At 35.8% G+C, this 15254-nt stretch overlaps 1 protein-coding gene across 1 annotated transcript in view; it reads right to left on the bottom strand.

Moving 5' to 3' along the window:
• The window catches only part of LOC143231877 (disintegrin and metalloproteinase domain-containing protein 10-like), a 155313-nt gene that overhangs the window by 22819 nt on the left and 117240 nt on the right, over positions 1 to 15254 (bottom strand). Inside the window, exon 5 of the mRNA XM_076466649.1 lies at positions 227 to 492. Within this exon, the coding sequence (XP_076322764.1) occupies positions 227 to 492 (266 nt within the window). The remainder of the gene's footprint in view (positions 1 to 226; positions 493 to 15254) is intronic.

Below are 15254 nucleotides of genomic sequence, written 5' to 3'. Positions count from 1 at the left end.
GTAACAATAACTTTTAAATGTTATCGAAAATGATTTTCTAAAATATATAAACTATTTCATAACTTAAAGTTTCGAACAGTATTATCTCTTAAAGATATCATTGCGTTAACATTTTTATTGACTACTTATTTAGAGTTATTATGTGACAAGAAAAGATAAAAGTTGTTTTTCTTTTCATTTAAACTTTTCCAAATAAACTTTATGTTATTCACAAAATTTAACTTACCCCGGTTTTCTCACATACTCCACCAGCGTTTTTCAAATCACCGGTCCAGGCTAGGCCTAAAGTTCCTCCCTCAAAATCTCGGTAAGTAAACATGTAGGCCAGACAAAAAGCATCATAATCCTCTTCAGAAAATAGTTCCAAAAATTTTTCCACCCCATAGTTTCCCGGAAAGCGATAATGAGGATCTCTGAGATCATCTACGGTGTAGACTTTTATTCTTTTGATCATGAAAGATATGTTATCGGAACGACCATCTTGGTTAAAGTCTGCAGTGGGAGATTAAATATAAGATATTTGAAATTACTAGATTACACTGAAAGAGGTTTGTTGAATTCCAAAAACAGTAAGTTGAATATAATGAGGAAATTAGAAAATAAAACCTCTCAAGACATAACTGAAAAACAATAATAATAGGCCCGGCATGGCCAGGTGGTTAAAGCACTTGACTCGTAATCCGGGGGTCGCGGGTTCGTATCCCCGTCATACCAAACATGCTCGACCTCTTAGCCGTGGGGGCGTTATAATGTTCCAGTCAATCCCACTATTTGTCAGTAAAATAGTAGCCCAAGAGTTGGCGGTGGGTGATGATGAATAGCTGCCTTCCCTCTAGTCTGCTAAATTAGGGACGGCTAGCGCAGATAGTTCTCGTGTAGGTTTTCGCGAAATTCAAAACAAAACAAAGCGCAGATAGCCCTCGTGTAGTTTTACGCGAAATTACAAAAAAACAAACTAATAATAATAATTACATGCCAAGACACTGAGGGAGTGTGTTTTTTTCTTTTTTCATAAATGTTAAAAGAGATAAATCTATATTACAATTACCGTATTTCCCGGGGTCGAAAACGCTATTTTTCCCCGAAAGTAAGTCTCAAATATTTACCCTGTGTCTTCCAGGCCATAGGTTACATTGCTCATAGGTCTAAACCTAAGCCTAGACGAAGTGTTCCGATACTAGACAGTAATACAAGCTCCTCTATATGACCCAAAATGAAATGTATAAGTTACTTAGTATTAAATAACAAATAAATAAACAAGATCATTACAAAATGCATTGACAATTCCGCAGTAGGATAAGATAAACCAGTCAATGGTCTAATTTATTTGTTTTCCATCAAATAATGACATTTTTACTCATCTCAAACGATCTTGATGTTAAGGCATCATTATAAGAACGTACGAAAAGTAAAATTGCGGAAACACTACCCGGTAACGGCAGCCATTTGCAAGATATCGTAAGTTTGTTTTGATTCCGTTCAGACCATTCTGTTCTGTTGTTGTGTTACGATTTCAAACACAGACCTCTTCTCTGTAAAAGTTCAGCTGAATCAAATTTGTGAACAAAGTCCATATTATTTACGGCTTCTACAAAAAAGGCACTCAGAGAATAGGCTTAAAATAACGTTATTACATAGTAGTACAGATATTCTAGTCTTAATATAATGTACACACTTTCAAAGGTAGATGTAATCAGCATGTGGCTCACAAAAACCAGAAGTAGCCAAGAGTATTTTCGTACCGTAAGTCACTAAACAATTCACGAAACATCTTGGTAAGATTGGTGGAAGTGTTACTATCTTATTCTTATGTTTATCTTTTTTTTCTTCTTCAAAATTAGCTAATCAAAATGGGGGTGCGTCTTCGATGGCGAGAAATACGTTATTTAAACTAATTAAACATAGAAACTAAACTAGATAAGTTATACTTTTAAGCATATTACTATTACTACTAAAATCAAAACGTATTTAGAACGATCCACTCAATTTTATAACATTTCATTCATTTTTCTCATAAAAATATGGTGACAACATATAAACAATTACACAACGTTCAATATGTAACATTATGACAGTTACTCTATTTCAGTAGAAATACTTTTTAATGTTCAATGTTTAGATTAACGTCGTAGTTTCAAAAGATATTGCATAAGCACCCTCTTCGTTTAAACTTACGGGAAATAATATAACGATTTTAGAAGTCCGATTATAAAACTTAGAAAATTAACTTGGGTTATTTCGGCAAATAATAGAACAATCGAAGTTGCAATATTGGAATAAATGTCTCAGACCAAATTTTGAATCTCAAAATTTAAATTACCATAGGTGTGGTTTGTGATTATAACTTCGAATACTGATAACTGGAAGTGTCCATGAATAATGTGTTTGTACAAAAAAAGGGAAAACGCACCATTAGGCCTAATTGAAAACAAAATGTAATATAAAGCCTAATATTATTTCGAACCGTACAAGAAACCGGTATTATTAAAGCACAGCTGTATAAAAAAAAAAACAGTTATAAACTGCGGTTATCTGTAAAAAAAACAACTAACCTTAAAACTTTGTATTAATATTTCTGTACCTTATTCCAATCTGTTAAAACGAGAACTAAGTTCTCCCGGAAAATTATTCCAACTTAAATGTATGTTTAAATATCAACTTGAGATATCTGCTTTCAAATAAAGAAACAGAAAACAAGAGTTCTTCCAGGTATTTCATTTACTGATGGGAAATCAACTCAACAGTGACTGATTCATTTTTTTCGAAAATTTGACAGCAGTGCATGCGGTTTGATAAAGTTCTTCTTTTCTGGGCAATTTTCTGTTTGATGGTGTTTGGTATTGTTTACTTTGAAGAAAATGATTGAGAGCGCTTTTCTCGTGAACGTGTTATCAGTGTCTGCCACAGGCATGTCTGTCAAAGCTTGCCATGAAGATTGTATAAACTTAATCACGTGATGTGCCGTCGGGTACTTAAAAAGAAACAAAAAAAAACTACAACTCTGCCACTACACTCATGCTCATATAAAAAACTAGTATACTTTGTAGCTTACACTTGTTTTCTGAGAAAGCACGTTCAATATTTTGTGAATTTTTAAAAGTTGCTATAAATAAAAAGAAGAAACTTATGATAATTTCTATTAAACGAAAATTTCTAGAATTAATAAATTAATAAAAAACATTTATTAGCGCTTTTACAGGTAAAGGAAATATATTTTAATGTTTAAACTAATGTTCCATATCTTCGCATGTCAGTTACTCCGTATCACAGTGGAATACAAAAGTCGATTTATAACATTATAAATCTTGTATTCTAAACAGGCTTAATTTTGTAATGAACAAACTTAGGCCTGTCTATAATAGAAGACCCAGAATGTATAGACAGGCCTAAGTCTGTAATAAAGAAAGGCCAAACATATACAAGTGGTTAGTTTGCTCGGACTTTGAATCTGAGGATTTGTGGTTTGTGTCTCCTATCGTAAAAAAATCAGTACATGTTTTGGAGTCTTTGGCGTGCTACAGTAATGATAGTAATTTTCCACTGTTGGCGGCGGGTGCTATTGACTAACTGCCTTCCCTATAACCTATCAAGTGAAAATTAGGACAAGTAACTCCTATGTAGCTTTACGCAAACATTCTGAAATAAAGCTAAAAACACAATGAAACTAGCCTAGAGTTAATCAGCATATCAAATACTAACCGTAATGTGATGGTGCCAATTCCATAATCTACATAAAATACTAACCCTAATATGATGGTGCTAATTTCATAATTTATATAAACTACTAACCCTAATGTGATGTCGGTGTTTCCATAATCTGCATAAAATACTAACACTCATGTGACGGCACCAATTCCATCATCTATATAAAATATCAACCCTACTGTATAGGCTCTAATTTCTCCCTTTCTATATAAAGTACAGTTTGTTTGTTTTGAATTTCTCGCAAAGCTACACGAGAGTTATCTGTGCCAGCCGACCCTAATTTTCTTGTGTAAGACTAGAGATAGGACAACCAGTCATCACCACCTCCAGCGAGCACGTTTGGTGTGATGGGAATTCGAACCTGCGACCCTTATATGAGAAGTCGAGTGCCTTAACCACTTGGCTATGCTGGATCGATAACTTACACAACAGATGTGATAACAACACCGAGTTCAGTATTCTCAAATATATGATCAATTCTTGCATACTAATTCAATTCAATAATTTGTCGATTTCACTCGGAAAGAGGGATTTACAGTTTCGAAGATTACCACATGTCCTCACCAGATAACAAATATTACATGTTCAGTTTTCTGTTGTGTTGTGACCATAGCAACCCCTTCTTTTCTTTTCGTTTCGAACGATTTCCAACCCATCCAAGTTGTTTCCAAGCCATATCATGAGTTCTAGTATCTGATGCAAGTTCGTGTTTTTGTTGTTTTTTGAACTTAGATATTATTCCACGAGTTTAATAATATGTGATATACTGTTAAACTCACGAAATAATTCATAATCATACATTGCATCCGGTTAAAGCAGAAAATCTTGCGTTACGTGACATCAATTTGCATTTTGTAATTTTATGAAACAATATGTGAACCAACAAAAAAGCTAGAACGGCCAACAAACACATACAGTTTTGACTGAGGTCGAGGGTGTACGTGATATTATGGTGAGTAATACCTCGATACACGTGCCATGTATATACTTTTAAAAACAATCACCTGTACACATCTTTTATTTTTGCCGCAGTGGCGCTGCAATCGCTTTCAAGTCCAGCAGCAGACGTGAACTATTAATGTCATATCGAAAAATGTAGCGAAAAAAAAAATTATTTTTTTTCAAAAAAAGATGTAATAATCGAGTGGTGAATATTTTATAACCAAAGTATCATATTTGATGCTATTTATAACTTAGTTCTTTAATCGATGGCTTTACAATCTAAACGTGTGTACACAAACATTTGCCAACTTTTCATTCTACTAACAATTAAAAGCACTAAATGCGAGTAAATGTTAATTCATCTATGTTTACCACATAATAACAAAAATATTAAAATAATATACTGAATAGAATGTAATATAAACACATTTAATAAAAGTGTGAAAAGAAACAGGGAACAATGATGTATCTCCGCAGTTCATTAATTAGAAATTAGAGAAGGAAACAAAAACTGTGCACCGTTCGAATTGGAATATCAAAGTAAATGAAGGATAATATTTTCTGTTCGAGGTTCAGTTTAATTAATAAGATATTACGATCTAAAATAGCGCCTACATGATTAATACGCACGAAGTAGTCAGATGGTGTACGTATAAATTTTTGTAAAATAAATTTCTCGTGTCTTTAGATCTTTCCATAATGCTTCAAAATTGTTGAAAAGCGTGACCATTAAAGAGATAGGGAATAATTTACTGAATACAATTTGGGTGTCACAGAAATACATGATAACAGCGAAATGACAGAACGGGAAAACCCAAAACCGTGACGCAGTACGAAACTGACGTGAGATGGTGAGTCGTTCGATATTGATCAGGTGAGCTGCCAAGCTGAAAAGTAAGACGAACACTTGAAACGCTTGGTTATACTGTACACACGAATACGTATAATACGAAGGTCGAAGTATTGCGCAAGATAAAATACAACCTTAGTCATTTAAAAACACGCAAAAACCCAAGGATTTATAAACCGTATCGCTCGTTTTTGTCCTTTTATACGAACGTGTAAAACTACATATAATTTCCAGCACTTCAAAGTTGAGTTATATCATGAACTTGAAAGAAGAAACAGACCACACATATAAAAATGTTTCTAAAAAAGTGATTTCGTGTTCACTACATATTTAAAAGGATTGATAAGTGTACCCCCTCCTTGTAGCACAGCGGGATGTCTGCTGACTTACAACGCTGGGAACCGGGTTTCAATACCCGCTGTGGGCAGAACATAGATAGCCTATTATGTAGCTTTGTGCTTAATGTTAAACAAACAAACAGACATAAATATGACTGCTTTGCATGTGAACAACAACTTTAGTTAAAAGTCGCTACGGACAAGACTACTTCTCCAACAGTGGTCTGTTCTTCAGGAATTTTAACTTATTTTCCAATTCGACTTCTGGAAGGAAGATATCGATCTATGATTCTAACGTTCACCCAAGAGGAACCTTCGTGTTAATCTCTTTAAAGCTGTCACCTAGTCGAGCATCTGATGATTAGGCTTAGCCTATACTGTACAGTGTTAAACTACTACTAGGTTTTTGTACCCTGTAGTTTATTATTTATCTGTCGCTGTTTGTTAGCAAACACAAAGTTAAACAAAAAGCTATTTCTTCTGCCCACCGCCGTTATCGAAACCCGGTTTCTAGCAGTATAAGTCGGCAGACATACCCGCTGTGCCATTGGACGAGGGATATCTGTTATCTGAAACTAATCACAGTTGAACTAGGTAAACAAACCTAAGTAGGCTTCACTATGTTATGAATTGTCTCGAAACAGGTAAATATAACCAAATAATAGAAGAAGACGAATGCGGCCCTATTTTTAATACTTTGCTAAGTAGTGGAAATAAATATCGATTTTAAGCCTGTCATAAATAATCCAATATTTAAGTGAACTTTCATTGCAACAGTTTTATTCTTCCTCAGTCAGAGATTAAACTTCTAATCATTTAATTTGCTTGGTATATCTTCTTCAGTTTCTAATCTACTTTGCAAGTTAATACCATAACAAGCAAATGCTCCTTTCAAATCGTTCGTTTATTTCCTAATTGGATTGGTTTTGAATTTCCCGCAAAGCTACGCGAGAGATATCTGTGCTAGCCGTCCCTAATTTAGCAGTAAAAGGAATAGAGGAAAGGCAGGTAATCACCACCACCCACCGTCAACTTTTGGATTACTCTTTTACTAGCAAGAAGTGGGATCGACCGTCACATTATACCATTCTCACGGCTGAAAGGGCGAGCATGTTTGGGGAGACGGGAATTCGAACCCTCGACCTTATAATTGAGAGTCAAGCGCACTAACCACCTCATCACCTCGGAGAATCGAAACGCCTCATTTTAGCGTTGTAATTAATTACTAATAAACACATTAAGTCATTAATAATTAGACCCGGATAATCGTACAGTCTACTAACCATGACAAAGACTGATATCTAGACTCCACAGTCTTACCGTGAATTCTAAGTGTGTCAGCTAAAAATTAGTAATCATAAACTGTACCCAAAAAATTATGTTACATGCTCATTTCTAACAAGATTGAAAAATGTAGAAGATGAATAAATATGTATGTGTATATATATGTATGTGTACATTATGCCCCATAGCAACAGTTGTTTCGGGGCAAGTTAATCACTTCAGTCGGTTTGAAATATCAACCAGAGAATAGAAATGTTTAAACCACTGAAAACATACATGCATATGATTTACTAAACTCAAACATAGGCTTTTTAAAGTGCTGTCTGTTTATTAGTAAAATGTTTTGCCGTCCTATCTATAAGCCCTTAGTGGCACATCTGAAAAATTTTACCGCTAGGAACTGGGATTTGATACACGTGGTGGGCGGAGCACAGATAGCCCTTGTGCTAAGTAACAAAAAACACCAAAAGCCTATATGTATAGCTTCCCCCCCTCCGTGGTTCAGCAGTAAGTCTACGGACGTATAACGCGAAAATCGGATTTTGATACCCGTGGTGGTCGCAGCACAAGTAGTCCATCGTGTAGCTTTGTATGTAGTTACAAACAAAATGTATCTGCAATGCAAGTTCAAGTTCCCAAAAATAAATATATCCTCGACAGCAGTGTGCTTGACCTACTACGCAGAGCTAATCATTTTAGTAATAATTATACGATTAAAAACTTGAGTGATGTGGTATATGTAACATGTGCCATTAAAACTTGTGTGATGTGGTATATGTAACATGTGCCATTAAAACTTGTGTGATGTACATCTACACGTACGATTAAAAACTTGATTGGTGTGGTATATCTAGCTTGTACGATTAAAAACTTGATTGGTGTGGTATATCTAGCTTGTACGATTAAAAACTTGATTGGTGTGGTATATCTAGCTTGTACGATTAAAACTTGATTGGTGTGGTATATCTAGCTTGTACGATTAAAACTTGATTGGTGTGGTATATCTAGCTTGTACGATTAAAAACTTGATTGGTGTGGTATATCTAGCTTGTACGATTAAAAACTTGATTGGTGTGGTATATCTAGCTTGTACGATTAAAAACTTGATTGGTGTGGTATATCTAGCTTGTACGATTAAAAACTTGATTGGTGTGGTATATCTAACTTGTACGATTAAAAACTTGATTGGTGTGGTATATCTAGCTTGTACGATTAAAACTTGATTGGTGTGGTATATCTAACTTGTACGATTAAAACTTGATTGGTGTGGTATATCTAGCTTGTACGATTAAAAACTTGATTGGTGTGGTATATCTAGCTTGTACGATTAAAAACTTGAGTGGTGTGGCATATCTAACATGTACGATTAAAAACTTGAGTGGTGTGGTATATCTAACATGTACGATTAAAAACTTGAGTGGTGTGGTATATCTAACATGTACGATTAAAAACTTGTGTGGTGTGGTATATCTAACATGTACGATTAAAAACTTGTGTGGTGTGGTATACCTAACATGTACGATTAAAAACTTGTGTGATGTGGTGTTTCTAGCTTGTATGATTAAATCAAGTATTCAAAAGCATATAGTCTGGTTACTGACACAGACGAATTTGATACGAAACCAGCGTCTTACCTACACATAAGTGGTGAAACTAGTGTCTTATCCATACATAAGTAGTGAAACCAGTGTCTGATTTATACATAACTTATGAAGTCAGTGTGTTACCAGATATTTGCATGCCTAACGCTTCAACCTACTTAATATCTTAACGTAAAATTATTATATTAATATATCTTTAAAGATATTCATCGAACCGAAGAAAAATGTTATAACATTTGAATTTTTTTTTTTAAAACAAGCGAATGGGGAAAACAAGTCTTAAAGAGTAGGTGCTTTCTACTTTTATTTAAAACCTAGAATTAAAAACAATGAATTAACCTGTCAGTTACTGTATTTTTATTTATTTTCAACGTATGTCTTAAATCGTTGTAGTTTCCTTTATTGAGCATTAAGGCCATTAAAATGTGCCGAAGTTGCTAGATCTGACAGATACGTTATCCGATATTCCAAAGCTTCAGTTCAACTCATGGTTGTTTTTTATCATTCTTTGCACACGATAACAACAATAACAAAACTGAAAGTTTATATCTCGTGCCGTGAACAAATAACTAGAAGCACCTAAAGAAACACATCAAACATTTCATAGTCTCGTGTTTATTCTCGTCCCCATAGATTTTGTACTGAAATAATTTCTATATAAATGTTCGAGGTAAAAGCTGTGAGACACGTTCAACGATTCGTGAAAGGTGCTTTTGACAAGTTTAATATTTTCATGCAAGTTCCACCTTGTCGCAACCAATCTTTGATTTAAAGAAACGGGCGATTTCAATTTTCTCTATCATATAAGTTTTCGTTTCTAACGCTCCAATGTGTGTAGTTTTATATACGTAACAAAACCGTCGTACAAGAACAACGTAGCTTATACGTTTGGAAACATGCAAGTTATGACAACTAGATGTTTCCACAACAGTGATCCAGTATATTTTCCTTATACACTTTTGAAATTGATTATATGTTTAACTATTTATTGTTTGTTTGTTTGTTTTGGAATTTCGCACAAAGCTACTCGAGGGCTATCTGTGCTAGCCGTCCCTAATTTAGCAGTGTAAGACTAGAGGGAAGGCAGCTAGCCATCACCACCCACCGCCAACTCTTGGGCTACTCTTTTACCAACGAAAAGTGGGATTGACCGTCACATTATAACGCCCCCACGGCTGGGAGGGCGAGCATGTTTGGCGCGACTCGGGCGCGATTGTTTTTGTTTGTTTGTTTTTTTGGAATTTCGCACAAAGCTACTCGAGGGCTATCTGTGCTAGCCGTCCCTAATTTAGCAGTGTAAGACTAGAGGAAAGGCAGCTAGTCATCACCACCCACCGCCAACTCTTGGGCTACTCTTTTACCAACGAAAAGTGGGATTGACCGTCACATTATAACGCCCCCACGGCTGGGAGGGCGAGCATGTTTGGCGCGACTCGGGCGCGATTGTTTTGTTTGTTTGTTTTTTGGAATTTCGCACAAAGCTACTCGAGGGCTATCTGTGCTAGCCGTCCCTAATTTAGCAGTGTAAGACTAGAGGGAAGGCAGCTAGTCATCACCACCCACCGCCAACTCTTGGGCTACTCTTTTACCAACGCAAAGTGGGATTGACCGTCACATTATAACGCCCCCAGGGCTGGTAGGGCGAGCATGTTTGGCGCGACTCGGGCGCGAACCCGCGACCCTCAGATTACGAATTGCACGCCTTAACGCGCTAGGCCATGTCAGGCTTAACTATTTATATTACACAGTTTTACAACTGAAAATATATATATTTATACACCAAAATTGTATTTTGCATTCTTGCAACCAATGATATAGTTATTCTTATTTTAATAGTTTTATGATTTATGATTATGTACTTTTATGTTCCATCGTTTCGTAGTTGATGATACATGTGCCCGTATTTTAATATAACCTCTATCAAATGATGTCCGGATTCTTCTTACAAAGTTTTCGCAACTCACGATAAACATACGTACTTGTATTTGTATTTGTTTTTGCTTTTGTACTTGTATTTGTTCCACAATCAAGTTTTGCGCAGTAAAGACGAACATCAATATGTTATTCACTTCGTAATGAGACGTCATTACGTTTTAGTTCACCAATAATAAACTTCAGATGTTTCACGATTTATTTTGCCTTTAGTTGTATATAAAAAACAAGACAAAAACGAAATGGAATAACCTCCTATTTTAATCAAGTTCGTTACGAAACTACGAACAAAAATGCATCGATTCATCAATATCGTTGGAACCTATTACTCATGGCTTCCATCGAACTTTTTCTAGAAGTCTGTTTAAAACCTCCAACTGAAATGTTCGACAGCAATTAGTTTTCAAGAAGAAGAAAACAATGTTTGGGAACTTTTGACCTTAATCTAAAAACGGTTACTTGCAGAAACGCGAGATCGAATTTTGTTGTTTTTTCTGTTATGTGTTTCTAATAATAAACGATGGGTGCTATTAAACTATTTTTATTAGGCGTGTTTCTCAATATATCAAGGTCAATTGTAACGCTAGTAACCGATTTCGTACACATGTCGATAGCCTAAAACACAACCACTTGTTATAGTTCTAAAAACAAAATTACCCAACTTTAGACGCCATTTTTATACCAATTGCTATTTTAAACATACAGCACCGTGTAATTGTTTTTGTCTATATTTTATGCGTGGCGCTTTTCTACTATAGACTCACAAACTGTTTTATTACCATTTTTAATAGGAACAAAAATATGTTCGCTTCGGTTTGGAAAAATGTAAATTAATAAATGCTGATAAAGTTTATTGTTTACTTGCTTAATTATTGTCACTAATATAATACGCTAAAAAGTCACGTGCACATCCACTTAGAAGTATCGACTTCTCAATTGGCTGGAAACTGAGCACAGTTTATATTTGCACTTAATAACATAGGCCTGCGATTATTCTATTTTGTTGGATTTTTATATTTTTTTATACGTTCTACACTAATTCCTGTACGCTGAATCCGAAAATGATATCCATTATTCCTCATCGCTTACAGAGGTTTTTTTTTTTTTCACAAAACGTCATACGTACGTTTACATAAGTGAATCATTTTGAAATCGGATCACATTTTCTTGTGCTTAAAATGGTGACAACCACTGGCTCTAGATTTCTTTAGACCAGTAGCGACGTTTTTTTGTTGTTGTTTTTTAAATTTTGCGCAAAGCTACTCGAGGGCTATCTGCGCTAGCCGTCCCTAATTTAGCAGTGTAAAACTGGAGGGAAAGCAGCTAGTCAGCACCACCCACTCTTGAGCTACTCTTGTATCAACAAATAGTGGGATTGACCGTCACATTATAACGCCCCCACGGCTGAAAGGGCAAGCATGTTTGGTGCGACCTGGATTCGAACCTGCGACCCTCGGATTACGAGTCAAACGCCTTAACACGCTTGGCCATGTCGGGCCCCAGTAGCGACGTGAGAGTCTTATCGATCGTTCTAGAATCCAAATATAACAATAAAAAACGTTCATTGTGGTAAAACAAATAATAGTGTGATCTAAACATGAGTTGTCTTTTTTCTTCCCGGTTTGTAAGACTCCTTACGTGACGGAAAAAAATCAATACTATATTTGAAACCTGCGTAGCTGAATTATGGAAAATTAGTTATTAAAACTAGAACAACATTTTTATGAAGTGTAAGTTGGAACAAAGGCTTGTGCAACTGCCTAATTTAAATTTAATTTTACAGAAAATGGATATTCTATCTCTGTTTAAATTAAATTGTCTTTAGTCCCAATCAGTAATCCAACACTTGTCTTCAATGTACTCGGTTTCGATTATTCTACTGTGTTAAAGTATAAATAATTAAAATTCGCTTCAAAGAAAGTCCGTACGTCATCTATTTTTAGCTGTCCTAACATAGTATAAAATGAGTACGTTATTATATGCCTTCTAATGTTAATCGTTTTAACGTCCAATATTTAAAACAAACTTATATGTAACTCGAGACCAACGCCACCTGCGTGGGTCGTTGGGAGTTACTACAAGTATGGAGCTGAATTTATTTAAATATTCAGTAAAGTTAATACTGCTGTGTAATAACGAGTGGTTTATATAAATATTCTTCCCATAACTATTGTGTTTATTGTGTCTTGTCCAAACTGGTGTGCAAAACATTTTATCTGCAATGGTGTGATTAAATGGTCATTCCAGTTTTCATCAGTTCTGTTCAATTTTTTTTACTCTTGACCATGTTGGAATCCGAGATAAAGAGATATGTGACACCACAACAAAACCAACCTGTTCTGGCCGTATAACAGCATTGCTTATTCCACTACCTGGTATGGCTAGGTAGTTAGGGCGCTCGACTTGTAATCTGAGGGTCGCGGGTTCAAATTCCCACCACACCAACCACGCTCGCTCTTTCAGCCGTGGGGAGCGTTGTAATATTACGATCAATCTCACTATTAGTTGGTAAAAGAGTAGCCCAAAAGTTGTCGGTGGGCGGTGATTACTAGTTGTCTTCCCTCTAGTCTTACACTATTAAATTAGAGACAGCTAGTGCAGATACACCTCGTGTAGCTTTGCGCGAAATTAAAAAAAAAACAAAAAAAACCCTATCTTATCCCATATTTGAGTTTCAAGCCCGTACAGCTCCACGTCACTTGGCAAGTGATTTGGATGGCCAACATCAAAACAGATTTTTCCCAGACAAAGCCAGCTATTGCTTATTAGCCTTCTGGTTTGCATAAGAATCATATATAGAAAGTTGTTTTAGCAACGTTCCACTCTGGCCACAGTGTTCCTTCTTACTGTTTACTGCGTGAACCTTGTGACACTTATGTCACAAGTGTTTCTTTCACTCAGTACGATACTGACCCGAGGTACTATTTTAGACATATTTTATATTATGGTGTACCTTTAACCTAAGAAGATGTCATTGACAGTGATGACATTGGTTGTTCCTGGGCTCAATTTACATTGGTGAACAGAGTGCACCTAACCTGTTGTGCACTAAAATAAATAAACAATTGTCTCGGCCACCTAGTCTTTTAGACTCTTTTTTTTTTCTTTTTACGATTGAACTAAATTAATAAAACACTGGTTCTTTTCTGGTTTTTATATTCCACTCTATTGTTTACAGTTATTTTTCTGACTGGGTGTCTTACTAAACAAACACAAAAGACATTTCTAGATAGTTTTGTTTCTTTCATCCCAATAGGAATCATTACGTTATCAATAATACTGAAATACTTAATACTTAAATTTTAATAATCAACCATAACTAGCCATGATTGTTGTTGTTGTTGTTTTGAATTAAGCACAAAGCTACACAATGGGCTATCTGTGCTCTGCCCACCACGGGTATCGAAACCCGGATTTTAGCGTGTAAGTCCGCAGACATGCCGCTGAGCCACTGGGGGGGGGCAACTCGCTATGAACAAATACGTTTTGATACGGTGTAGCTCGCGTGGCGTAGCTTGCATTCGTGTTTTAGAGCTGAAACTAATTTTTTTTATAATTTTACCAAAAGAATTATATCAATATAAGAAAAAACAAAACAGTTTTATATAAGCAGGTGTGTATAAAAGATGAAACACATTCAATTCAATTAACCTAAAAAGAAACACGTATTGCACTCATATTTTCTGTAACTTGTCAGTTTTCGTAAAATAGTGAAACTAGTGTCTGATCTATACATAAGTGATGAACCAGTGTCTGATCTATACATAGATCATGCTTGAATTATACTGATTAGTCACTTCAGTGTGAACTCCCCACTTAATTTATTAGCACATGCAAAACAAAATGAGTCATGAAATTGTACAGATTGGATACACCGCAATTAATCTGTACGGCCCGGCATGGCCAGGCGGTTAGGGTGCTCGACTCGTAATCTGAGGGCCGCGGGTTCGAATCCCCGTCCCATCAATCATGCTGTCCCTTTCAGCCATGAGGGCGATATAAGAAACGGTCAATCCCGCTATTCGTTGGTAGAGCAGCCCAAGAGTTGATGATGGATGGTGATGACTAGCTGCCTTCCCTCTAGTCTTACACTGCTAAATTACGGACGGCTTGCGCAGATAGCCCTCGTGTAGCTTTGCGCGATATTCAAAAACATAACTAGACTATCTCCAACTGTACCATTCAGACCTCGTTACATAACCGTTAAAAATCAGTCCAAAAAAACCTTCATCTTAACTGCGAGCAAGAAAATACAGCTTTAGTGGTACTTAGATAGCAAACTGTGGATAGAGAAAGGTGTGACGTAATATGTTGAGTTCTGTTTTACTTATTTCTGTGCTGATAGGAAGTAAATACGTACAAACAATCTCAGTGCCAGTTCTATTACAACACTGCAAAATTGGACAGATAGTTTAACGTTGACAGAAATGTTCTCGTAACAAAAAGAACGAATAACACCAGAAAGTTGCTGAATCTACTTGCCAATAATGTCAACCCCATAATGACACATTTCCACCAGGATGGAAAAAAAAATGTCTTCAAAAACAATAATGCAATATCTGTATATACATGATAACAGAGTGGCCTGTCAATTTTGAACCG

This window comes from Tachypleus tridentatus, chromosome 11 (assembly GCF_004210375.1).
Source record: "Tachypleus tridentatus isolate NWPU-2018 chromosome 11, ASM421037v1, whole genome shotgun sequence".
NCBI classification, from domain to species: Eukaryota; Metazoa; Arthropoda; class Merostomata; order Xiphosura; family Limulidae; genus Tachypleus; species Tachypleus tridentatus.
Note: the sequence above shows the minus strand (reverse complement) of the source record. Positions and strands in the feature narration are given on the sequence as shown.